This window comes from Micromys minutus (assembly GCF_963924665.1).
Source record: "Micromys minutus genome assembly, chromosome: 16".
Classification (NCBI taxonomy): domain Eukaryota; kingdom Metazoa; phylum Chordata; class Mammalia; order Rodentia; family Muridae; genus Micromys; species Micromys minutus.
The window spans coordinates 30,132,229-30,156,152 of NC_137985.1; the positions used below are offsets into that span (position 1 = coordinate 30,132,229).

Sequence of the window (23,924 nt, forward strand, 5' to 3'; positions counted from 1 at the left end):
TAGAACTATTCCTTCAAGAACACTGTAGGCACCGTTGAGAAGGGAAGTGAGAGGCATTGTGGGTATGAGATTTTATAAATAAGTAAGAGACAGTTGAAGAGGCTAGGGAAAGGGTGAAGTCTTAGCCACTAGGTACAACCAACTCACTGGGAGGCAGCGTAGGAAACAGAAAACTGGGAAATAACCAGCTCCTTGTTCAGCATTGTGCTGTTTAAAATTGGGGGTTAGCCCTGGAATTTTCATTTTTATTCCACTGGTGCCCAAGAACTGGGCAGGGCTTCCTTAGAGTTCCTAAGCATTCCTCGCTTGTCCTGTAACTTGCTCCTCCTTTTCCTCTGCCTTCTCAGGTTTAAAACCCAAATGCATTTCTTAGAGTTAAGAAACTAATTGTTCACACTTGGGGAATCCCTTTTCTCATCCCTCTATTCTAGCAGTAACTCTGGAAACTGAGATTGCCTCTATTGACATAAGAAACGATTGGGGACAGAAAGTATGTGATGACACACACTTTTAACACCAGTACTCAGGACACAGAGTACAGAGGCAGAAGGACCTCTGAGTTTGAAGCTCATCTGGTCTGCATAGTGAGTTCCAGGACAGCCAGGGCTTTGTTGAGGCAGCCAGATACAAACAAACAAACAAATGAACAAACAGACAGCAATAACAAAAAATTGTGAATAAGCAAGATGGATATCACCTCTAGCAGTCTAAGGGGAATTGTTACATCTCATGGCAGTCTAGGGGGAATTGTTACATCTCAGGGCAATCTAGTGGGAATTGTTACATCCCAGGGCAATCTAGGGGGAATTGTTACATCTCAGGGAAATCTAGGGGGAATTGTTACATCTCAGGGCAGTCTAAAGGGAATTGTTACATCTCATGGCAGTCTAAAGGGAATTATTACATCTCACGGCAGTCTAGGGGAAATTGTTACAGCTCAGGGCAGTCTAGGGGGAATTGTTACAGCTCAGGGCAATCTAGGGGGAATTGTTACATCCCAGGACAATCTAGTGGGAATTCTTACATCCCTGGACAATCTAGGGGGAATTGTTACATCTCAGGGCAGTCTAGGAATTGTTACATCCAAGGACATGTAAATGGCTTCCAGGCCTCTGATGTTCTCTTAACTGAAAAGTAAAACCTTCTCAGGATTTTAGCAGCTTGTAGAAAGAGGCCTGCTGTACGCAGCCCTGCAGGGAGCCAGTCCCCCTCCACTGAAAATGTAATTGAGAAACCACTGTGCTGGTCAGCATCCCCTTCACTAAAGACATAATTGAGGAAATGTTCTGCTGCTCGACATTTCAAGAGTTAAACAGCTTGTAATCAAATAAATCAAATTCTTTCTGCCTTTCTCTTCAATTCAGACAAAACGGTACAGTTCTGGATATGCAATCAAATGTGGTTTGTTAGCTGCTTGGCTAGTTAAATGGGAAGGAATTGACATTAAATTGTGTCTATTTGCCATCAGTCTTGATAATTTGTAAGAGAGAGTAGAGAAGACACTGATGAAATTCACAGCTGAGTGAATGGAGGTCCCATCAGGAAAGAATGAGAGATTAATTTTAAGGGTCCTAGGGAGACTGGGGATGGGCAGGAAGTAAAAATCAGCATGGAAAACAATGTCTATAGTTCATCTGGGGAAAGGCCGAATGGCTGATAATCAAGAGAAAGAAAGCCACTGGGGATAGTGCCTAGAAAATCAGATATTACAGATGGCTGCCAAGTTTGTGTGTAGTGATAATCCTAAATGTCTGTGCGCTCTCGGTCTGGGAGTGTCCTTCCACGGCTCATGTCAGATGTGCTCAGATGAAAATGGGATTCAGAGATGAAGCGAGAATATTAAGTTATAATAATAGTCTCCAGAGAGGGCTCGATGGACCCAGGTGGTTGTTAATTGTCTAGCATGCTTAAACTTTTCCTCTGCAAAGACTGTTTTTTTCATAACCCAATCCTTCTCTTCTTTCTGACCACTTAGCAACTTCAGAACTATCTATAATGCCTAAAACACACACACACACACACACACACACTAAGTCCAAGGTCTGGCTCTTCTTTCACATACGGGGATCTGTCTACTTTGAGGAGATGGAGTCATAGGCAATTGTGAGCCATCTGGTTTGATGCTGGGAACTGAACAGCAGCCATGTTTTGTTTGGTTTTGGTGGGTGTGTGTTTATTTCTTGGTTGGTTATTTACTTGTTGATTGTTTTTATTTGTTGTTTCTTGTTGTTTTGTTTTTGTCTCCCAGCACTTACTGCCACCCTTTTTGTAAAAGTAACTGATAAATTAACTACTAAAGGAAAGTCCCACCATGATGCTAGGCTCATCACAGAATCCAACCGTGCAGACAGTGAGAATGATCGTAGAGGAGGGTCATGAGGGTTCTGTTGTACAGCAACTTATCTTCTCCTACAGTCAAGGACTAGAGCAGCCAGTAAGAGAGCTAGCAGTGACCAGAGGAAACAGCAAAGATGAACTAAATATAAAACAAACATCACCAAGATACTATTGTAGAAGTCTTCAGGGCATGTGTGTGAAAATAAATGTTGACTTTTTCAGGTGGCCTGTGAATCCTTACTCCTTAACTTCAAGGGTAATGAATAGAGAGAAGGCCTGGCTGGCTTAGTGGTAGAATATTTGCCTGGCATCCATAAGGTCTTGGGTTCAATCCTCAGTACTGCAAAAAAGTTGGGGGAGGGGCTTTATGTAAAAAGTGTCCCCACATCTGATCAGAATAGCCACTATAATTCTGCTTAATTATATCCAAGCATATAATTAGAAGGGAAATACTTATTTAGAAAACATTTGTCTGTATCATTTATGGAAATAACCAAATTATGTTTAATCAACTAGCAATATGCCTTGGTCTCCCAAATGCAAATGTAAACCTCTGTTCCATTCTCTTTCATACTCCACTCATGCTGTTCCGATTGCTGGTTCATGAGGATTCCGTTATTTTTGTGATTCCTACTCTAGTCATTTTTCCATCTCATAAACAATAGGTGAAAAGGCTGTCTTGTAACCTGACGAGTCCTTGACTACCTGAGCTCTTACAGAATAACCCACTTTGTTTATGATGGGATACTCAGAGTTCCATTTACTTGGGGTTGAAGGAATGAAGAAGAGGAGTTTCCCTAGGCTGGTGACAGCTCTGTGGAAACCCCCAGTGTATCTGGGGCACTACGTTCAAAGGTTGTGTGAACGGTAAAGCCCATTCTAAGAGTCTTAAGGAACGTTCTATTCTTCCTCACTCCCTGGAGATTTGGTTTCTTGATTTACATATTCACAGATATTCTCGTCATGGCCTTAGGAAAATGTCTGAGAGCATTATCAATGGCAGACTCACTTTCTCATGCTGCACCTGGTCACATTCAGAAGAGAGGCCACAGCCCTCTGTGGACCACATGCTTTTATCTCCACATGCCCAGCCCAAGCCCAAGCCGTTTTTCTACAGACACAGACATCTGGAAGCATGCTAACAGGGAGGCCATGCAATTACTTACATGGTTGGCTAAGTGGTTAATTGCAGATTCTGAGTTAAGATTCAATGTACTAGAAAATTTTCAACCATTGTGGTTTATCATGGTGAAATCTGGGTCATAGCTACTAAATTATATCACTAACTACACTACTCTGATCTCTGGTTCAGGAGAGGTACAGTTCAAAGGAATGTCTACTACCTGGAAAGCAGATACCAAGGAATACTTGACAGGAAGTTGTACTTTCTCTTGCCAAGAATCAGTCATTTCTAAATCTCTTTAATATGCATTCCTGGTACATTAACCTACATCAATGGCCATCCCTGTAGAAGCTGGCCCTTGCTCTTCTGTCTCGTTGGCCCCAAGTCCTGCCCCGTGGATGTAACTCCATGACACTGATAAATGTTTATTAGTAATCATGATGTTGAAAAGACCTTAGACTTCACTCAGAAATCCCATCTACAACTTGCTTTAAATTAAAGAAGAGCGCAGGACAAGAAAAATCAAAGGGAAAGAAGAGGCCTCTGACTGTCCGGTGAGTCCCTGGCATGTTGTTGTTTCAGCATGATGAAAATCATTCGTGGCTGCTGTATGGACTCATTTTATTTGTGATGTTTATATTTATAGAGACCTGCCTTGCTCCCCCCCCCCCTTTGGATTCTGACAAGTGTGCTTTTTATTTTCCCCTCAACTTAATTTTGCTTCCTTAACATGAGCTTTTTTTTTTTTTTTCCTGGTCCTTCCTTGTCCTCTGAGCTCAGGGTCCTAGCACCATGAGACAACACAAAGGTCAAGTGTCTGGCTGTGCCCCTGTGACAATGAGGACAGTCATTGCCAACCTCTTGGAGACGGCTGCTTAAGCCAGCTAGCGCTAAAGATATTAGAAAAAGTATCTGGCCACCAATATTGAACAAGGATGGATAATGAGGCTTGTGATGCAATGAGCAAATGAATAAGTGCCAGGCCCTCCCGCTTTAATACCCGTGTCTTACCTCATGTTAGGTGTGGGCTGTGCAAGTAGTCTTGTACTATTGAGCCTTAGGTGGGGGCTGTGCGATAGTCTTGTACTATTGAGCCTAATGTTCTTAATAACTTACTTGCTTGAGAAAAGGTATAGACAAAAGCCCAATTTTTAATACTAATAATTTTTATTTATGTTACATTTTTAAAGTAAAAATGTCTGCCTGGCAACCTAGGTTTAGTTCCCAGAATCCACACGGTGGAGGGGAAAACAACTCTAATAGTTGTCTTCTGAGCTCCAGATGCTTGCAGAAGTTCAGCTCAGGTTCTCAGCTTCTCAGTTCTTGAGCTCGCAGAGTTTCATCTGCGCTCGGTCGAGCAGGTGCCTCGGGAGCAACAGAGGCTGTCAGTCAGGTTCACATTCACCTTCTCTACACCCTCAGCCACACGAGTACTTTAGTAACTCCCAGCGCCTTGAATAGACTAAAAGGAAACATGTTCTATCCTTTTAGTGGTTCCTACCAGGACAGATATTACACTATAAACTAAATATCCAGGAGTCTAGCATTTAAATTTTAAGAAATAGGTTCAGTAAGTCGCAGTAGCCATTCTAATTCCCCTAGCCAGAGATATTTCTGAGTTTTTAAAATTCTCCAATTTCATAACTGATACTAACGCGAGGTCCTCAGCTATAAAGTCCCAGTGCCTCCCACCCTTAGCCCTTCGCCAAGCCCCAGGTCTCCTCTACTTCCTTCCAATCCCAACATTTGGTTGCACCTGTTTATTTGCTTCTTTATCTCTGCTGTGCTGGGAACAGGACCTCTGCTGTCTTTACCTTGTTATTCACGGTGCCTACCACAGTCCTTGCCAGTTGGAGGGGTCTTCCACAGGAGAGTGTCTGTGAAGACCTTACACTCACTGAATTCTCTCTAATAGTAGTTTGAAGGTAGAATGACTTCCACCTTTGACATTACCCCGTGTTTTAACATATTCAGAGTCTATGGGTAGCATGTACTGAGTCCACAGGGGAATTTTGGGGTCCCCTGAGTATGAGAGTGGGAGACGCTAACAACAAAATACAGAGTGGGAGGAGACACGGATCATGTGAACACTATTAAAAGTTCACATCAAACAGCAAAGGGAGAAAACCAAAAGCAATACCTACTCTGTTGAGATGTGATATGTCACTTCTATACCTGCGGTTCCTTCAGCTGGACTGGTTGAAGACCTGCCTGGAGAAAACATGGGTCATACTCATAGTCTTGCCATGTTATCTAAGGCCAAAATTAGATCCCTGGTGTCTGAATTCCATTAGCTGTATAGTTAGTGTATTTTTTTTGTTTGAAATAAAAGATTTATTTAAGTTAATGACTCCATTTACTGACAGATATTTGGTTCTCTTTCAGAATGATCTGCGTCTTCTTGCTCGGAACTGGTCCTTCCAATGACTTGAGCCATCAGAACTGAACTCCTTTCCTAAGTTCTTTGTCCCAGGACCCTGCCCTCCCATGTGTTAAAGATAGAAATAAAGAACTCTGGCCTTTATTCTCTCAAATGACCTATTTCAACCATGTAACTGCTCACCTCTGTGCCTTGCCTGCCTGCCTTACATTAAAGCCTAACAGAGTCTCATTTTCAAACTGTTCTTAGTCCCAGTTTTAGAAATTATATATTTAAAAAAGGAGTACCAGGAACAGGAACAGCTTGATCTTCAGCAGATGGCAATGGTAAAATGTAGACAATTAAACAATGTTTCAGGCAGAAACTAAACTGTCAAAGGCACTCTGGGTTTCACCTGAAGCCTTTCTCCAGTCTTGGGGTAGGGACTCAAGAAGGAACATGTCAGAAGACCGAGTTCACCAACAGTAAAACAAACAAAATTCAAAAAGAAATCAAGTTAGAGAAGAATTACCATACATCCAAGGAAACAGAACACGGTGCTTCCTGGGGAGATACACCAGGACAGTAAAAGCAGATCATGAGATGGCCCAAGTGTCACCGCTAGCAAACAGTGCCATCAAGCAGATATTATAATATGTTCAAGGACATACGGGAAAATAAACACTCAGGAAATGAACACATGGGTGTTTCAGCCGAGAGAAATCCAAATAGGAGCCCCAGGGCTGAGGAAGTGCTGTTCGAGAACACGAAGTGTGTAAACATGACAGTGAACGGAAGAGCAGAAGAACCAAAGACCAGGAGTCGGAGAAATTACCCAGGCTGAAGCTGGAGGCAGGAAAGAAATGTAGAATAGGGTTGAAATGAAGTGTTCAGTGCTGGGTAAATTCCCAAGGAATTAGTTTGACGATAGAAAAAAAAAAAATGCTAAAACTGCTGGTTTTTAAGTGACTAGTCTGTGCGGTTTCCTGCAGGGCTGAGGGGAAGTACCTATGAGGTTAATGTTGACCCTCAGGTGACAGGGCCTAGAATCACCTAGGGACAAAGCTGTGAACATGGCTGTGAGGGAGTCCTTGGATGAGGCTAAAGTGGAAAGACCCTCAGTGAGTGTGGACTGCAGTCCCAGACTGAATAGAAAAGAGAAAGCCAGTGGAACCCAGCTTCTTGGCTGCAGACGCAGTGTCCCCAGCTACCTCCTGCCCTGTCACCAAACCATCCACACCATGGTGCATCATACCCATGGACCTAGAGTGGACTTCTCTTTCATCAAGTGGCTGTGGTTGGGACTTTGTCATAGCACTGAGAAAAGAAACCATTGTGCCACCTGACTTCATGGGGTTTGATATTGACTGTTGTACGGCCATTTCTCTTGTGTGGCCGTGTGTCTTTCCTTCCCTTCTCTCCCCCAATCCTTGCTGGTGTGTTTCACTTCTGTGTGCTGTATTTAGGAACTGGTTAATGGAATGGGAGTTATTTTCCGACGGGGGAGTAGAGGAAGTGTGTGAGTCGGTTTATCATGGAAGGTTCTGTCCTTAGGTGGTTTGCCTTTGGTACAAGTTCCTATCAACATCCACTACAACTGCAGTTCTCAGGGTCTCGGTATTTCCAATCCTAATGAGTGAGTTAGCTATTTTTCAAGAATTCTTAAGAGATAGTGAGCATAAAATATTCATTAGGTTTAAAATAAGCTTATTTTGATTATTGATATGTGTAAAAACTCAGTTCTTTTTTCTCCACTTAAACTCTGCAGGTGTTTCACCAAAACCAGCAGTCCCCTTTCTGTGGTCCCAGTGGTAGCCTCTTATCCTCAGGATGGTCTGGAAATGAAGCCCCTCAGTGCCATGAAGGTACCTGTGTGTCCAGCTTCTGCGGTTCCTGACTGTGGCCAGGTCCCTGAAGAGTGCCTCAAGGACAGCGTGGCACCAGCCCCTACCCAGCATACTTGCTGCCAGGATAACACCAGTGACATCAGTGCCACAGAAGACACAGCAGAGTTCAACAGAGGTACAGGGAGGCATTCTCCTCCTTCCGTTTCTGGTCTCCAGAGGGCTGAAAGCTGGATCAGGAAAGCTGTACCCGTGCTTGGCCCACAGAACACTTAGAAGACTGGGCGGGAGTGCTGGGAACTTGGAGAAAAGATAAAGACAGATAAGAGATTCTTGGAACTTCTCTGTTGTTATACCCTCCAGCCCAGCATGTCTCCCATCTAAATACTGATCAGAGCTGGCCCTGTTTAGCTTCTCAGATGGGATGAGAGCCAACAACACACTCAGGTAGCAGTAGGTGGCTCAGGTTGCTGATCCCATTGCATTGTGGGAAGTTTTCCAAACAGGTGTGGACTCATTAGTACCAGAACAGAGGACTTGCCGAGATGATGCGTTTTGTGAGCATGGGCCCTGCGTTTCTTTGAGTTGCCTGTAGGAACTATAAACTTTCTTTAAGATGCTTTCTTAAGGACTCTTAGGGGGATCATTTTAATCCCAAACGACTTATATCGGCTTTTAAAGTATACTTTCTTCTTCAGATTCAAACCAAACATAAGCAGGGCTTACTTTTCTCTATTATTCAACATACTGTTTTCAGAGAAGCTGAATGAGCCCATTTATTAATCTGCGATGTACCCAAACCTCCCTGTTTTTTAGGGGACAGCAGTGACCCTTCAGAAGCAGAGGACAGAGTTTTCAGCTGGAATCCTCTTATTTTGTCACCTGTCTTGGAGGACTGCAGTGAGAAGTCATCGTGGTCTCCTCCCGGTCCCCCTCTAGACGGGCTGTCAGTGGTCCTTCAGCAAGCCCAAGAGACCTGAGAGGAGCATGAGCGGGTCTCTTCATGTTCCACTGCAAGCCAGTAACTGTGCCACGTGGGCCTGGGAACAAACTGTGTGAAGGACATTAATTCAAATCAGAGAAAACCATTATTTATTTTTTGTAGTAGTAATGTCATGAATGTATCTTAAAATGTGTGCTCTTTTATATTATTTATGCCTTATGATTTCTCTTCTCCCTCCCCCTGAATAGCAACACCCTCCCCCTGTTGTTGTTTTGTTTTTAATAGAGTTTTAATCATCTGGAGAGCGGGGGATCATTGCGTGTCTTCCAGGGCCTTCCATGGCAGGAGGAACTTGTGCTGGGTTCCATCTTCTTCAGGCCTCTTCAGTTGTGGGGAGGAAGATTGCCCAAGCCATTTCACATTTGTCAGCAGTCATTCCTGGAAGGGAAAACTGTCACTTCCCCCATGTTGTCAGACTTTCTGGGAACATTTAGAAATCAACCATAGTTGTGATCATATGCTTATAATAGCCAGCCCAGCTGACAAGTTTTTTGACTACCTTCCAGAAAAGTACTATTATTTTCTCTCTGTGCCTGGGTACAATTAGTGATTGATCTCGGTATCAAAAAAAACAAAAAAACAAAAAAAAAAAAAAAACAAAAAAACAAAAAAACCAGCCAGTGCTGTTATGAATATCAAAGCATGTATTTATATATTTGGATTGTTGTGCTATGTAGAAAGGGGACCAGATGCAGAAAAGAAACTAATGTCTTCATGTTCCACTGCTTTAATTATCTTCATTTACAAAATGCTCACCATGAGTTCTTTGCACTACTTGCAAGGCTGTATGATATGCAGTGAGGCTTTTAAAGTGATAGTGTGAGGAGAAAGACAGGAGGGCTGAAGGGACCGCTAATGGAAGCTCTCCCCTCTGCCCCATGCCGCTGTGGTGTTACACTATTCCAAGACTGACATTTTTGCCACTTTCAATGTGGACCTGAGTGAGCACATGTGACAGCCTTCTGCCACTGTAGCACAATGCCTGAGGTGATTGTCTATTAAGGACACAGGGTTTTCTCTCGGCTCCCAGTTCTAGAAGTTCTAGTTTGTGGCCGAATAGACCTGTAGCTTTGGGCGTGTGTTGAGGAAGCACATCATGGTGGGTTTGCACGGCATGAGCGGAACCAGAGGCGAGGGGAGAAAGGGAAGAGGAGCAGAGTGTTCAGGTCCTCACTGAGAGCTTGTCTCCAGTGACCTGAAGACCTCACACTCCTCCCTCTTCAAGATCCTACCACCTCTGAGACATGCGGCCGTGGGAATCAGACCTTGGACACACAGACAGGCTTTGGAAAACAGTATCCAAACTGTAGCTGAATGTCAGGAAAGGCTTAGTTGGAAGAAAGGGTTTGTGAGGGCATTTTCTGACACTTTCTCTGGTCGCCATCATTAGGAACAGTAACTCAGGCTTCGGTCAGCAGGGTCCCTGCCGTCAGTTACTGTTCTCTGAGCGACAAGAACATTGCAGCTGCCTGTGGAAGGCTTTTCATCCAGATGTGTCAAATAGGAACCCCAGGTGCTACAAATGCATTTCAATAACTCGAACCAAGCCCTGATGGAGCACAGATTTGATTTGAATTGTGTATCCCTTGCTGGGGGAGGGGCAGACAAAATTATTCTTTATGTGGAATCAAACGATTTCAGGATACATTTTGTTTTTGTCTCCCACAAATTGCAGTGAAAGGGAATAAGGTACTGTACTAGTCAGCTCTGTACACGTTTCAGTATTCCCTTACATATGTCTGTATCTTTTATAAATAGAACTGTTAGTGGGAATGTGCAGTTTCAGCAGAGTTCCCTCTGTAGAATGTAGTAAATAGAATTCCATAGCTGGGTATCGGGGTGCTGTAGAAGCGAGTTCTATGATCCTGGGGTTCATGGCCAGGTTATAAAACATCCACAGTTAGTTTTGGAGGTGGTTAGCTGTAGCCTTACATCTTGACTTGCCAAGGATGGCATAGAGACATACCGTGGGCTTTGCCAGTTGAGTTGGAACAAATGTGTCTCGGAGCAGGGGGTTTAGGAAAGCAGGAAGCAAATGTCTGTGGGCAGTCAGTTCTTCACTGTGACTCATGAAACAGATCTGTTGGCGCGAGCCTTAGGTCAGAACTGCTTTTAAAGATTGAATTTGACATGGGACTTGCCTATGAGGATGATGAAATTCCCTTACCTTTAGGGCAATCTCATTGTGGACTGCTTTATTTATGATTAGTAACGCTGTTTTAAGTGTTAACCCTTTTATTGTATTTTATTTATAAAAATGGCTTTATATATTGAGATATATAAATATAAATATAAATCTATATAATTGCTTTTATATTTAGGAGTTTGAGTTCTCCTTAGTGTGAGTTTCTGTGAACTCTCATGCCCTGCACAGTTACCAGAAATGGTCCTAGCAAGTGTCACTTCCCCAGGAATCAACAGGACATAGGAAAATGTGTGTTGGGGGGGGGGGGGAGTACCAGTCATTCCTAGATGGAATGGCATGCATTTGTGGAGGAATGGTTGTTTATTAAGTTCCCTGTTTATTACCATTATCTCATCTGACCCCCACAACAAATAGACAGGGTAGGCATGAAATAATTCCCAGCTCACAAGTGAGCTGGGGCCTGCACTGGAGCCCAGTTTACCTGACCCATCACCGATACCCCATTTACCTGCTTTCTGGAAGTGTTATGGTTCACTCTCTGTGGAACCAGTCCAGGGCATATGCTGTTGTCCACCCCTGCTGCAAACTTTCTCTGTGAGGCTCCGACTGCAGCTGGTGGGGCTTCCCTCTGCCCACTCTCATCCCACGCTGGCAGAGTTCTTTACCAAGTACTTTGTCTTCAGGATTCTCTCCTTGATACCCTCACCCCTACGCTCACCCAACTCCTACCCTCTCCTAACCCTGTGAAGATTTAACCTTCTACTGGCTCACTGACCATGAAGCTGGTAAGGCCTCTTCATGTTTTGGGCCAGTCTTTGATTAGCATTAAACATCCCTCGTCCTAGTAAGTCATGTCACCTTTCCCTGGTTGTGTTCACCAATTGTGTGGCTGACTCTGGTGACAGGTGCTGTCCAGGGTACAGGTTAATTGCGTTACTCTAAACCATTGAGATGACCTCACTGTTAAATGGTTTTTGCTGGGTTCTCTTTGTACAGTTGTTATTCCAGGCTGATCATGTCCCTTCAATGTGTCACCTCCAGTACTCCCAAGAAACTGTTTGTAATTGTCCTTTACCTGTATTGCTTATTCTTACAGCATTGACCCTGAGATGCATGTTTTGTACTATATTGAAGAAATATGTTTTATTTTCCTCAAAGTTGTGCTATTGTGTGTGAAACTGTACATACTCTAAGTGGTGTAGTTTTTTTTGACAGGTTTTATTTGGTCGACATGATTTTATATTAAAAGAGAATGCTGCTTTCACACACTGTCGCCTGTGAAGAGGGACACACACACACACCTGTGGGCACAACGTAGCTTGTGAATAAGAGTATATAATTGTCCTGTTGGGAACTTTCCGGAACCTCTGCCTTGTTGCTCTGCAAAGTCTCTGTGAACACCCAGGGACCTAGCCACCTCTCCCTTAGAACACCAGGGACCCAGCCACCTCTCCCTTAGAACACCCAGGGGCCCAACCACCTCTCCCTTAGAACACCCAGGGGCCCAGCCACCTCTCCCTTAGAACACCCAGGGGCCCAACCACCTCTCCCTTAGAACACCAGGGGCCCAACCACCTCTCCCTTAGAACACCCAGGGACCCAGCCACCTCTCCCTTAGAACACCCAGGGGCCCAACCACCTCTCCCTTAGAACACCCAGGGAGGGACCCAGCCACCTCTCCCTTAGAACACCCAGGGGCCCAGCCACCTCTCCCTTAGAACACCAGGGGCCCAACCACCTCTCCCTTAGAACACCAGGGACCCAGCCACCTCTCCCTTAGAACACCCAGGGGCCCAGCCACCTCTCCCTTAGAACACCCAGGGAGGAACCCAACCACCTCTCCCTTAGAACACCCAGGGACCCAGCCACCTCTCCCTTAGAACACCCAGGGAGGGACCCAACCACCTCTCCCTTAGAATACCAGGGGCCCAGCCACCTCTCCCTTAGAACACCCAGGGGCCCAGCTACCTCTCCCTTATCGTGACTGCCAGTATTGGGAGGGAGCAGAACTACAGCAGCCATCTACTAGGGAGTCTGAGAGTCCCCAGCAGGAGCTTAGCATGAGATAGACAGGAGGGTGGGAGAGAAGTGAGGAGAGGGGAGAGTCCTCCCCATAGTGCCTGTTACCACAGCCTCAGGGTCCTTGTGTGAGTACCAGGATATAACACCTCCAAAGAAACTCGCTTTACTGCCCTGAATAGTGGAAGTCAGTTATCTTCTCTGACCAGAAAAAAATCAACAAAATCTTTCTATAAGGTGTAACCATTTTGTATTTCATTTCTCATACTTAAATATGCTACTTTTAATTCTTAGGCCCCATCCTGGGGTCTGCGAGGAAAGTTGAAACCCTTTTCTAATATGGCCTAAGTGTGTGAGAACCAAAGAAGCTTCTTAGGTTTCTCCCGGTTTTCTGTCTCCTGTCAGGCGCCACTTTCAGTACTGCTGGCAGATCAGCCCTGGCCTCTGTGGCTGTTTCTTCTCATCTGAGTCGTCTGCAGAGCAGCTCTGAGTTCTGACTTTTTCCCCTGTCAACCAAACAAGCGCTCACTTGTGCCTCGCCCAGATCTCAGACTCACACTGGCAGCTGTCAGAGTGTGATTTTGGAACAGCCTCTGCTTTCTGTCAGCCAGCTCCCCCAGGCCCGGTGACTGGAATGTTACCGAATACCTCTGCTGGCAGATTCCAGGAGTCTGACCGCTGCATGGTCAGCGATGTTTCTAAGCTGCATTTGAACAAAGGGAACACATACCTAGGCACCTGGTTCTTGCCAATAATGCATAACCCGAGCAACCAGCTCAGTAGTTGTAATTGAGATAGCTCTGCTAGACATTACTGTAATTGAGTTAGGGAATTACTCAACCCAATGCCTTTTTGTCCTCTCTCTCTCTCTCTCTCTCTCTCTCTCTCTCTCTCTCTCTCTCTCTCTCTCTCTCTCTCTAGCTCCTAGAAAGAACTCAGCTCTTAGTTCCCTGGTTTCAGAGAACATTCCCTGCGCTGTTTTCAATTGCTCTCAGATGCCTTCGTTGTTGGCTCCAGTTGTGGATTTTCCTCTATCTGCCACAAGCTGGATGAGTGCTTTTTTCTCATGGAGAACTGTAACTGGGCCATGGACCACTTCTTGAGTCTGGATATTGGATGGAAGTAGTTGATATCTGGGTGTTGAATGGGGAAGGGAGAGTTACCTTCTTAGTTTTAAGACCAAAGTCTGATGGGGTCATCCCACCCTACCTGCCTTCCCGAAGCCCATTGTACCTTTATTGACTTTACTGTGTCGCTGTCACTGTGATGGTGACATTTACTGGAGCATCAATGGATTCTGGTATAGGGTCTGAACTGGAGGTGGTAGATGCTATTTCGGTGCCTAAAAAGAGCACAAGTAGACAGAGAAGAGCAAGTGGGGTGTGGAGGCTGCTCTCAGACCACATGACATGTACAGAAACCAGCAGTGGACTCTTGTATAGTCATTGGCACTGATGGTACTTACCTGCTGGGGCCTCAGTGCTTTCCCTGGAGGTCCTCTGTTGCTGCTCATGCTCCCTGAGGTGCGTGTGGGGGTGGGGAGAGAGGAGAGGGAAGGAATGTTAAGGGCTTCTGCACCTTTCTAGCCTTCCTTTCCAATTAAGAAAAACCTGTACCCCATAAAGATAATTTGCACACTCACATAGGAACAAGCAGCCGACTCAGGCCTGTGGAAAGAAATGAAAGAGCATTACTTGACCAGTGCAGTGTGGACCCTAGAAAAACTGCCCTTCCCTTTCTAGCGGGTTCCATACAGGGTCTCAGGAGTCTAAGGGGGATGGCTCCAATGCCTGAGGCTGGCTGTGGTCTTGACCCTCAAAGGATGACATCACAGCAAAGGAAGAGTCTAGATTTTCTCTTAGATAGGTCTATACCTGGCCACTCTATGGGATCAAACAGCCCATCCTTTCAGATTCCTACTCACAGGAGAAGGTGTGTGGGTGCCGGGCAGCATACTGGAACACCAACAAAGAGGTCGCCAATGTCACTACCATTCCTGTGCCTGCGGCACCCAATACAGCTGGGTAGGCACTGAAGGCAGGGTCCACTAGGAGGTGAGAGCATGGATGGTATTAACTATTCCCACCATCGAACTTAGGCAACAGTGACTCACAGGGTACAGAGATGGTGCCCTGTGCCTCCCAAAGGCTCTGCTGCCTGTTGTGGGGAAACCCTGGGAATGTGGAGTTTAGCTCTTTCCCATTGAAAGAGGTGTTCTGGCTGCCTGATGCTGATGGCTCGCATCCCCAGCCAAATCCCCATTTCTGGCAGAAGATACATGAGGATATGACTTATTTTAGCATCTTGGGGCCGAAGGGACTAGACCATAAAATAAAAACTAGAGGGAGCAACAAAAAGCTGAGCCCTCCTATTCCCTGAAACGTAAGACTGAGGCACAGAATGGGTTCCTCATAAACCCTCAGCATCCCAGTTTCTTCTGGTTGAAACTGTGCCTGGGGCCTCCTGAGCTGCCTTGGGAGAGTTAGGAAAGAGCAATAGGAAAGGACAAATAGGATCATACACAGATAGACCAAGGGACCCATCAGGATGGAGGCAAAGGGCTGGAGCATGGTACCCTGTGAGTGAGGATGGGACAGGTTTCAGTTTTCTGGGGTGTGGGAGGTGAATTCCTCCCTGCCCAGCACCTGGTGTCTTCACCTCCGAAGGATGTCCTGCTGTGTGGTGATTCATAGCCAGGATACGGAAGGCGTAAAGGACACCTGGGTCCAACCCTCCCAGATGCCGATCCCTGCTCTCTGGCTCAATGTCACTAGCTGCTACTTCCCAAGCACCAGCTTCTGAGCTGGGAATACTGGCCCTCTGCTGCACCAGAAAGCCTGTCAGGTTGCCAGGGCCATAGATGGCCCACTGCAGCTGCACCTCTCTCCGTTGTCGCCTGTAGGTCAGTCGGCTGATAGTGACGTTGGGAGGAGCTGGATACCCTGGAGAAGATGGAGATAAAATCAGACAATCTGCCTAGCAACAAGCTATGCGGCTTTGCCCTGTGGATAGAGTTTGCAGAATGGAGAGATGGGATAGTGTGTGTATCCGTGAGCATCTTTAAACCCCACTTCCTCATTAGTGAAATGAGGGAATGTGGAATTCTATGTGCCTGTATTTAAGATTCCATCAGATTCATACTCACCTGACCCATCTGAGCCATGCTGTGCCCAAATTTTGGAAAGGGTAATTTTTCAGAGCTTTCTGCAAAGCTCTCTGGAACCATTGATCACCTATATCTCGTGTCACAGGAGCACACACATGCTTTACACTTACTCAGGATCTCCAGCAGCACACTCTGGCTGCTATTGCCCAAGGCATTGCGGGCCACACATTGGTAGGTGCCCTGGTGGTGTGCTGGGTCAGCATCTCGGACTTGAAGGCTCAGGTGGGTACCCTCGGGGTGGAGCGTGAATCCATAAGTACTTCTTTCCAACTGCTGTTGCTGGGGTCCCAGCCAGAGGAGCTGAGCAGGTGGTGTGCCCCGCTGGAGAGCACAGCCCAGCCAGGCCTCTTCTCCCTCCAGCACTGACACTCGGGATTCAGTCACTGTCAGCTGTGGGACTTCTACAAAGACAGAGAAGGTAAGGGTGAGTGAACAGCTGCCCCAGCTGTTGGGAAGGTGGTGGCCTTAGCTGTTGAGAAGGTGGTAGCCCCAGCTGTTGGGTAGGTGGTGGCCTTAGCTGTTGGGAAGGTGGTAGCCCCAGCTGTTGAGAAGGTGGTAGCCCCAGCTGTTGGGAAGGTGGTGGCCTCAGCTGTTGGGAAGGTGGTGGCCTCAGCTGTTGGGAAGGTGGTGGCCTCAGCTGTTGGGAAGGTGGTGGCCCCAGGTGTTGAGAAGGTGGTAGCCCCAGCTGTTGGGAAGGTGGTGGCCTCAGCTGTTGGGAAGGTGGTGGCCTCAGCTGTTGAGAAGGTGGTAGCCCCAGCTGTTGAGGTGGTGACCTCAGCTGCTGGGAAGGTAGTGGATAGAGCGAATAGAGAAGGCTGCTCTTCTTGGGCAACTCAGTCCTCCTGTTCAGACTTCTAATATGGTCTTCTCTAGGGTCCACTAGTCATTGCAGTTTTCCTGAATGTTCTCCCAGCTTCCCATCACAGCCTCTCCTACCCCAGGCAGGGATTGTCCTTACTCACTTCCCTACCAGCACCTAGCAGGGTCCTCCTTCCTGCACTGGCCTGCCATATCTCCTTGCTGGTATAGAAGACACTCAGCTTCTGCAGGGCTGCCACAGTCAGCTGCCAGTGAAATTTTTACAATGGAATTTCTGAAACTGATTAATAAGGAAGGAAATATTTGGGGCTGAGGATCTCCTTAAAGCCCCCAAAGTATGCTAGCCTCAAAGACTTTGAAAAGCAAGTGGGAAATCCTTTTGTGAGACGTGCTGCGTGTGATAACTCCTGTTTGCTCTCCTGAAATCTTAATCCTTTCAGTATTGGATTCTTTTCTTTTCAGTTGTTCATAGATTGGGAAGGGGGCAGGTGAAGACAGAGGAGGAACCAAACTGTAGGTAAAGCAAGGGACACAGGTAGAGGAGGCTTTGATATTTGAAACAGTGGAAGCCAAGAATGTGGTCAGACATCTCCCTTCTGCAAACGAGAAAGTGAGACATGCAGCTGGTGTCCACACCATCAGTACTGCCCAGTGATGTCCAATACAGACCATAGCCACCAACCATATAAGACTACTGAGCACTTGAAATAAGGCCAGGACACATTGAGATGTATAGCAACTTATAAATAGGCTGCATTTTCAAGATGGTGAAAAGAATGTTAAATAACTCATAAATAGCATTGCTACGTAGGAAAGAATTTTAACTATATTAAATTAAATAAATTGCATATAGCTCATATTATATTTTTATTGGACATTACTGACCCTAACTAACCTCTCTCATTTTATGGATTAAAGAGGGAGGGGATGCTGGTAAGATGGCTCCGTATAGAGGAGTTTGCCACCAAGTCTCACAACCTGAGTTCACATGGAGGGAAAATTGCCTACTAGATTTCTGACTTCTACAAGCAGAATGGTAAGGGTGTACACACACACACACACACACACACACACACACACACACACACACACCAAGTGAATAGTTTGAGCTCCTGGAAAGTGAATCTTGACTCACATTTGCAGCCTAGCACTGCCCACCTCCAGAGCCCCTAACCCTGGCTTCCGCTGCCCAAAGCCCGGAACCATGACTCGGGTCCTGCTCACCCAGTCTTAGCTGGCAGTGGGAGCCAGGCACTTTGAGCGGGTGAGAACCCTGGCAGGTGAACTCTCTGCCTGCCAGATCACTCTGAGCCTGCAGGAGGTACACAGCCTGCAAAGAGCTCGGGTCACCCAGGGGCTGCTGCTGTCTGTCCATCCAGCTCAGCATTGCAGGAGGTTCACCTCCAGGCCACTCACAGCTCAGCATGATGAACTGATCACCTACTGTGGCAGTGGTCCAGCAGGTAGGGCTCCCAGGAGGTTCCCCTGGAAAGGAATAAGATCAATGTGGCCTTGTGGGAAGTGGAAGGGCTTGGTAGGCCTATGTCTCCCCTAAGTTACTTCTCCACTCACTCTCAGTCCGCATCCTTTATCCAAGGCTGACCATGGGGCAGTACAAAGGTGGGGGACGGACACTAAGCAGCGTCTCTATGAGTTGGTGAGTATTAGATTGTAGGTAGAGAAACACAATCTGGACCCTTTGAAGATAGAACCACATTGGAACTGTCTTGGGCATGGGTGTGCAGAGGAACATACAGTGACAGAAGAGAATATAGCCAGGGAGAGCCTCGAAGGTCTATTTCCAGATCAACAGGTAATAGGCAGGAGCAAAATGTGGGTTTGAGGATGCCACAGGCTAGGGCTCCAGGGCAGAAATTAAAAAAGAACCAAGTCCGTGATGGGCAAGAAGCTGAGAACTAAATGTTAGCATCTCCTTGCTCCCTAAAATGTCTAGGCATCATTTCAGACCCCAGGACCTTCTAGATGTCTCCTAATTCCCACCCACACTGCCTAGGATACCAGCATCCTGGGTGTTACCTGTGTCTACTTACAGAGAGTGACCCTGCAGAAGACGGGTATAGCCAAGGTTGGGTGCTGTCCCATACAGGTGAAGAGGCTGCCATTTGGAAGTCTGGTGGTGGCAGTGTAACTCCAGGTGACATTGCCGGAGGCACTTGGGCCAATCCCCTGTGGCCCTTCCCAGTGCAGTTGAGCATTTGGAAAACCCCCAGGCCAGGTGCATAGCAGAGTCACACCCCCGAGGGTGGGGAGCACAGCACAGGAGGGCTGCCCTTCAGGGGGATCTGGGTAGAGAGGTGGGTAAGAAGGAGCTGAAGTGGCTTTGTTTGTCAGTGCCCAGCAGGCCTGACCCAGGTCAGGGCATGGAGAACTGGGGTGACAAAGGGGAAGGAAATAGACAAGTGGAGTTGGTAAAGAAATGCTAACCCTTTGGGTCCAGAAACAAGGGGTTAAGGGTTAGGCAGTTCAGAGCTCCTGCAGGAACCCAGGGACCCCATAAAAGGCCCTTAGTTTTCATCTTTGCCCCTGGGCAGCTAGCCTCACTGGTGTTATAGTACCCCTCTCTGTGCCTCAGTCCAGGTCTTGAGAACATGGGGACAATGACTTTGGGAAAGGACTGTGGAAGGCTAGGAGCATCCCATTTCCCAGCCTCTTCCCATGGTCTCTCTTAGCCTTCTCCCCCGCAGCCAGCAGCCAACAGCTTTGACACTGTTTCCCCCAGGGTGGCTGGAGGCCACCTGAACACATGCCTGGCTAAGCTCCAGATTTGGATGCCCTCCCCACCCAACACTCACAGTAGATGATGAGCTGGATAGTGGTCTGGGTGTGCGTATCTAGGTGTCTGTTGTGGGCCAGGCAGGTGTACAGGCCCGTGTGGGTGCGGCTTGCACTGGCAATGATGTAGGTGGGCCCAGTGTGGATCTGAGAATCATCACAGAACCACACGTAGTGACTAGGTGGATTGGATGCAGCCAGGCAGCTCAGCGTCACCTCCTCCCTCTCGCTGGCCCAGTACCCATCTTCAGAGAATCCTAGTGGTTCCACGGTGATCACGGGCTTGTCTGGGCCATCTGGAGGACAAGGAAGGCCCGTCACATCGCTCCATCCTTGTCCTTTCATTCGCCCATGCTATCACTGCTGATTCTCTTCACCCATTCCAGGAGCCCATGGCTGTCTGTAAGTCCTGTCTGTGCTGGATCCTCTGGTTGCTCAGAGATTGGGAAGGATGGGTCTTAGCACTGAGCAGGCAAGGGTGCTGGAGGCAGGAGTCTCCTATTGTGAGAGGTGAGCTTGGAGCACAGGTTTGGGCTGAAGCAGGGACCCTACTAGGCAGACAAGAAAGAGATCGAATGTTAACTTGCTCTAGGTGTCTGGGATTAGGGGATTGATTACTTGAGGAAGGTTTGACCACTCCAGACTCCAGAGAGGAGGAAAAGATGGTGGTCCAACATTCTGAGCATAGAGCCTACAGCCAGCCAGCACTATTATTTACTTTGTTGGGTGCCTACCTTGCCCTCTCCTGTTCTCCACAACTGGGATCTCCAGTCCTGACATTCTCCCCAACTCCCAGAGGATTTGGGAGTCTCTGCCTGCCTCCTTTCTGCTTCCATCTCTTTCCCCAGATCTCCTGCTCACCTCGCTGCTCCATGTTTTCAGTCCGCAATCCCCACACACGACCTAGTTTTTGACTGAGAGGGTACCATCTGCTCCTGTCCCTAAAAACCTCAGGACCACTGGGCAAGTAAACATACTCTTGAATATCAAGAGGTAGAGGCAGGAGGATCAGGAACTCAAGACTAGCCTGGGCTATGTAGTGACTGAAAATAAAATGCAAGCAAATCGGCAGACCTCTCTAGACCACCCGGGCTCTATGGATGCCGGGGCCACTGTGTGGATTTAAGCTGCTGGTAGTCAGTCTTAGTAAAAATAGCAAATTCAATCAAACCACACAGCGGTTTTTACTTTAATATTTATGTTATCCAAATAAGTCCAAAACAAAATTTCAACAGCTACTGAATTTAAAAATTATTGTTGTGCTGTTTTGTGTTTTCTTACTTCAAGGAAGTTCTCAAAATCATGGGCGTGTTTTGCCCCTTACTCACAGAGCTCAAATTGGCCACATTTTCAAATGGCCAAAGACACACATGTGGCCACTGTACTGAACACAGGAACATATTTATCCTCCTCCAGGCTTCACCTTCTGGTTTCTAACTGGTACCCTCAGCCTCAACTTATGGACCAGCTTGATGCCATAATGATCCTTCTCTCTGATCCTCCAAGGAGTCTGCTGCACGGTTAGAAATTTACATCTTCAACATAAAGACCAACTTTTTAGGCCATTCCCCAAGTTGTATGTAAGCTCAGGCATGAGAGTAGACATCCCTTTTCCTAGAAAAAAGGAACTCATGACTTTCAAAGGTGAAAAACCTTGACGTAAGAGACATGTTGGGCCCCAATGAGAAAAAAAAAATCCCCAACTGTGTGCCTTTTGGAGTCTTTGGAAGGCTGGAGGACTTTTGTGAAAGAATGTGGGGAGTTCTGGCATGGGACCAGATGCCAAACTTCGTGGGGGTGTAGGGGGCATCCAGTGTCCCAAGTCCAACTCACAGATGACATCTAGGAAGGCTCCATCACTCTTGAGCTGGTTGACTGCGTTGCCCACACTGCACATGTACCAGCCTAGGTGGGTCCGGTTGACTGGATCTAGTTGGAGCTTTGGCTGTGAAAGACCCACTAGGACCTCTCCAGGGCCTTGGGGTGTGTGATGGTGCCAGGAAAAGGTCAATGGCTCTGTGCCCTCCCTCACAGCACAAGTGGCCACCACGGAGACGCCTTCTACTGGGGATGGGTCATTCAGTTGTACTCGAGGCTTAGACACAGGCACTGAGGAGAAGACAGAGAAACCTTTGGGTTGCTACATAGATCAATCTGTGTTCAGGGACTCTGGCCCTGATTTCCATGGGATTGTTGGGACACTTGATCTGGAACATCCCTTCCTCCAAATCCTGTTTTCTCACTTCCAGGAGTCACCCTTTAAATCCGGGACTCACCACGTGCAACAAGAACAGAAAGAAAGTGCATGCAAGGAGATAGAAAACAGGAGGCAGGTTAGCCAGGGGCTGGCAACAACCAGACTTGGTGCCTCACCCAGCACAGTTAGCGTGAGGTACAAGTAGGTGGTATGGACCTGGCCACCAGACACGAGCAAGGTCTGGCACAGGAAGTGGCCACGGGCACTCTCTCGGAGCTCCTCTATCACCAGGCTGCTGTTCTTCAGACTCACCACCCCCAGAGCTAATGCTCCGGACTCCACCTTTGAAGAGCCTCCATTGGTGACTGCCACAGGCTGGAGAACCAGCGAACCCAGTGGAGTGAAGCTCCAGAGGATTGCCAAGGGGGCAGGCCCAGCTCTGCACTCGAGCTCCACAGAACTGCCCCGCACTCCTTGGATAGATGAAGCCTCCTCAGGGGTGTTCGAGGTTGTGTAGGGGTGGGCTAGGAACACAAGAGACAACCATGATATCTGTGTTGCTCTAGATTTCCGGGTGCATTCCACCCCATAACCTGGAGCCTTTTTATGCATTCTGTAGACTCAGGCAGTCCAGTGGACTATTGGGGCTAATGGGCAAGAGAGTCCATGAAGGAGCCGGAGGGATTCCCCGTTTAGATTCTCTGAAGGGAGCTTAATTGTCATAGAGCAGCATCCTGGAGCAGAACCTCCCTTCTCCACTCCTGCCAGCCTGCCTTCCCCCACATCCATCCATCCATCCATCCATCCATCCATCCATCCATCCATCAATACATACATACATACATACATACATACATACATACATACATACATACATTCATCCATCCATCAATACATACATACATACATACATACATACATACATACATACATCAATACATACATACATACATACATACATACATACATACATCAATACATACATACATACATACATACATACATACATACATACATACATTCATCCATCCATCCATCCATCCATCAATACATACATACATACATACATACATACATACATAAAGCTATCTGCTAAAAATACAAAATCATAGGCTCCACCTCAGACTAAGGAGTTGGAATCCCAAAGTTTGAGAAGGGGTCATGGATCAGGAGTCTGTCTCTTTGTTTGCTTTTAAGGTTTATTGTATTTATCTATGTGCATGTATGGAAGTGTACACAGGTGTCTGTTTGAGTACATTTGCACTTGTGTGTATGCAGATGCATGTGCAGAAACCAGAAGAGGGTATTGGATACATCAGAGCCCTCCAGGAGAAACAGGTGCTTGCAGGGGTGCCTAGCTTGTTACGTGAACTCTGAGATCCAAACTGGTCTCCTCATGGTTGGTTAACCATCATCTCATCTCTCTATCACCAAGACTCTGTGTTCAACAAGCATCCTACGGTGAGCCTGATTAGGCTGATGACCATGGCAATCCTGGGGACACAGGAGAGCTACTCAGAGTCTGGGGGTTTCTCTGTAAGGATTTCGGACTAGCACTCTAGCTTCCTCAAATCCTACTGTGGCCCAGGGAAAAGAGAACAGTTTTTACCGGTCCACCAGGCTCCATTGCTTTGTCAACTAACAATGGAGCAGCACATTGAGTAATAGAGCCAGTGCATACTAAGCAAATGTTAGCAGATAGATGGATGAATAGATGTCCTTAAATGACTGTGAATGCAGAAGGGGAAGAAATAATGGGATGTGAGGCGGGATGGAGGAGGGTCTGAGTGTCACTCACCTGAGGTCCCTGGATGCATTAGGCAGAAGAGTACCAGCAGCCAGCAGCTGGGTCTGTGATGGGCACTCAGACCCATCATGGCCCCATCAGGGCACCTGAGGCTCCTGCCTAACTGCTGAATCTCTCTCTTCAAGGCACAGGAGTCCTGAGAGGATGGGGATCAAGCTCAGGTTGCCAACCTCAGCCCTTCTGATACCCCTGCTCTCCTATTACCCTTGATGCCCTGATAACTCATGAATTATTTACCTGATAATTCACTCTATCCATAACATCAGGTTAGGGAGTGGGGTTGGGGGGGGCAGGCCTGGCTGAGAGGACCT

The 23,924-nt window shown here is 47.0% G+C and overlaps 2 protein-coding genes across 2 annotated transcripts in view; one reads left to right on the forward strand and one right to left on the reverse strand.

Annotated features, from left to right (window-relative positions):
• Positions 1-10,777, forward strand: part of CDON (cell adhesion associated, oncogene regulated) — an 81,547-nt gene extending 70,770 nt beyond the window's left edge. The window contains exons 19-20 of the mRNA XM_080929657.1: positions 7,588-7,841; positions 8,480-10,777. Coding sequence (XP_080785783.1) covers positions 7,588-7,841; positions 8,480-8,643 — 418 coding nt within the window. The 3' untranslated portion in view covers positions 8,644-10,777. The remainder of the gene's footprint in view (positions 1-7,587; positions 7,842-8,479) is intronic.
• Positions 10,778-13,822: 3,045 nt separating this feature from the next.
• Positions 13,823-23,683, reverse strand: VSIG10L2 (V-set and immunoglobulin domain containing 10 like 2; the record flags this gene model as incomplete). The annotated part of the gene is made up of 13 exons (XM_080930537.1): positions 13,823-13,964; positions 14,080-14,173; positions 14,297-14,349; positions 14,474-14,498; positions 14,756-14,878; positions 15,477-15,773; positions 16,108-16,398; positions 18,041-18,301; positions 18,868-19,119; positions 19,630-19,905; positions 21,443-21,718; positions 21,983-22,330; positions 23,605-23,683. The coding sequence occupies 13 exons, from the start codon at positions 23,681-23,683 to the stop codon at positions 13,823-13,825; spliced, it is 2,517 nt and encodes an 838-aa protein (XP_080786663.1).
• Positions 23,684-23,924: the final 241 nt, after the last annotated feature.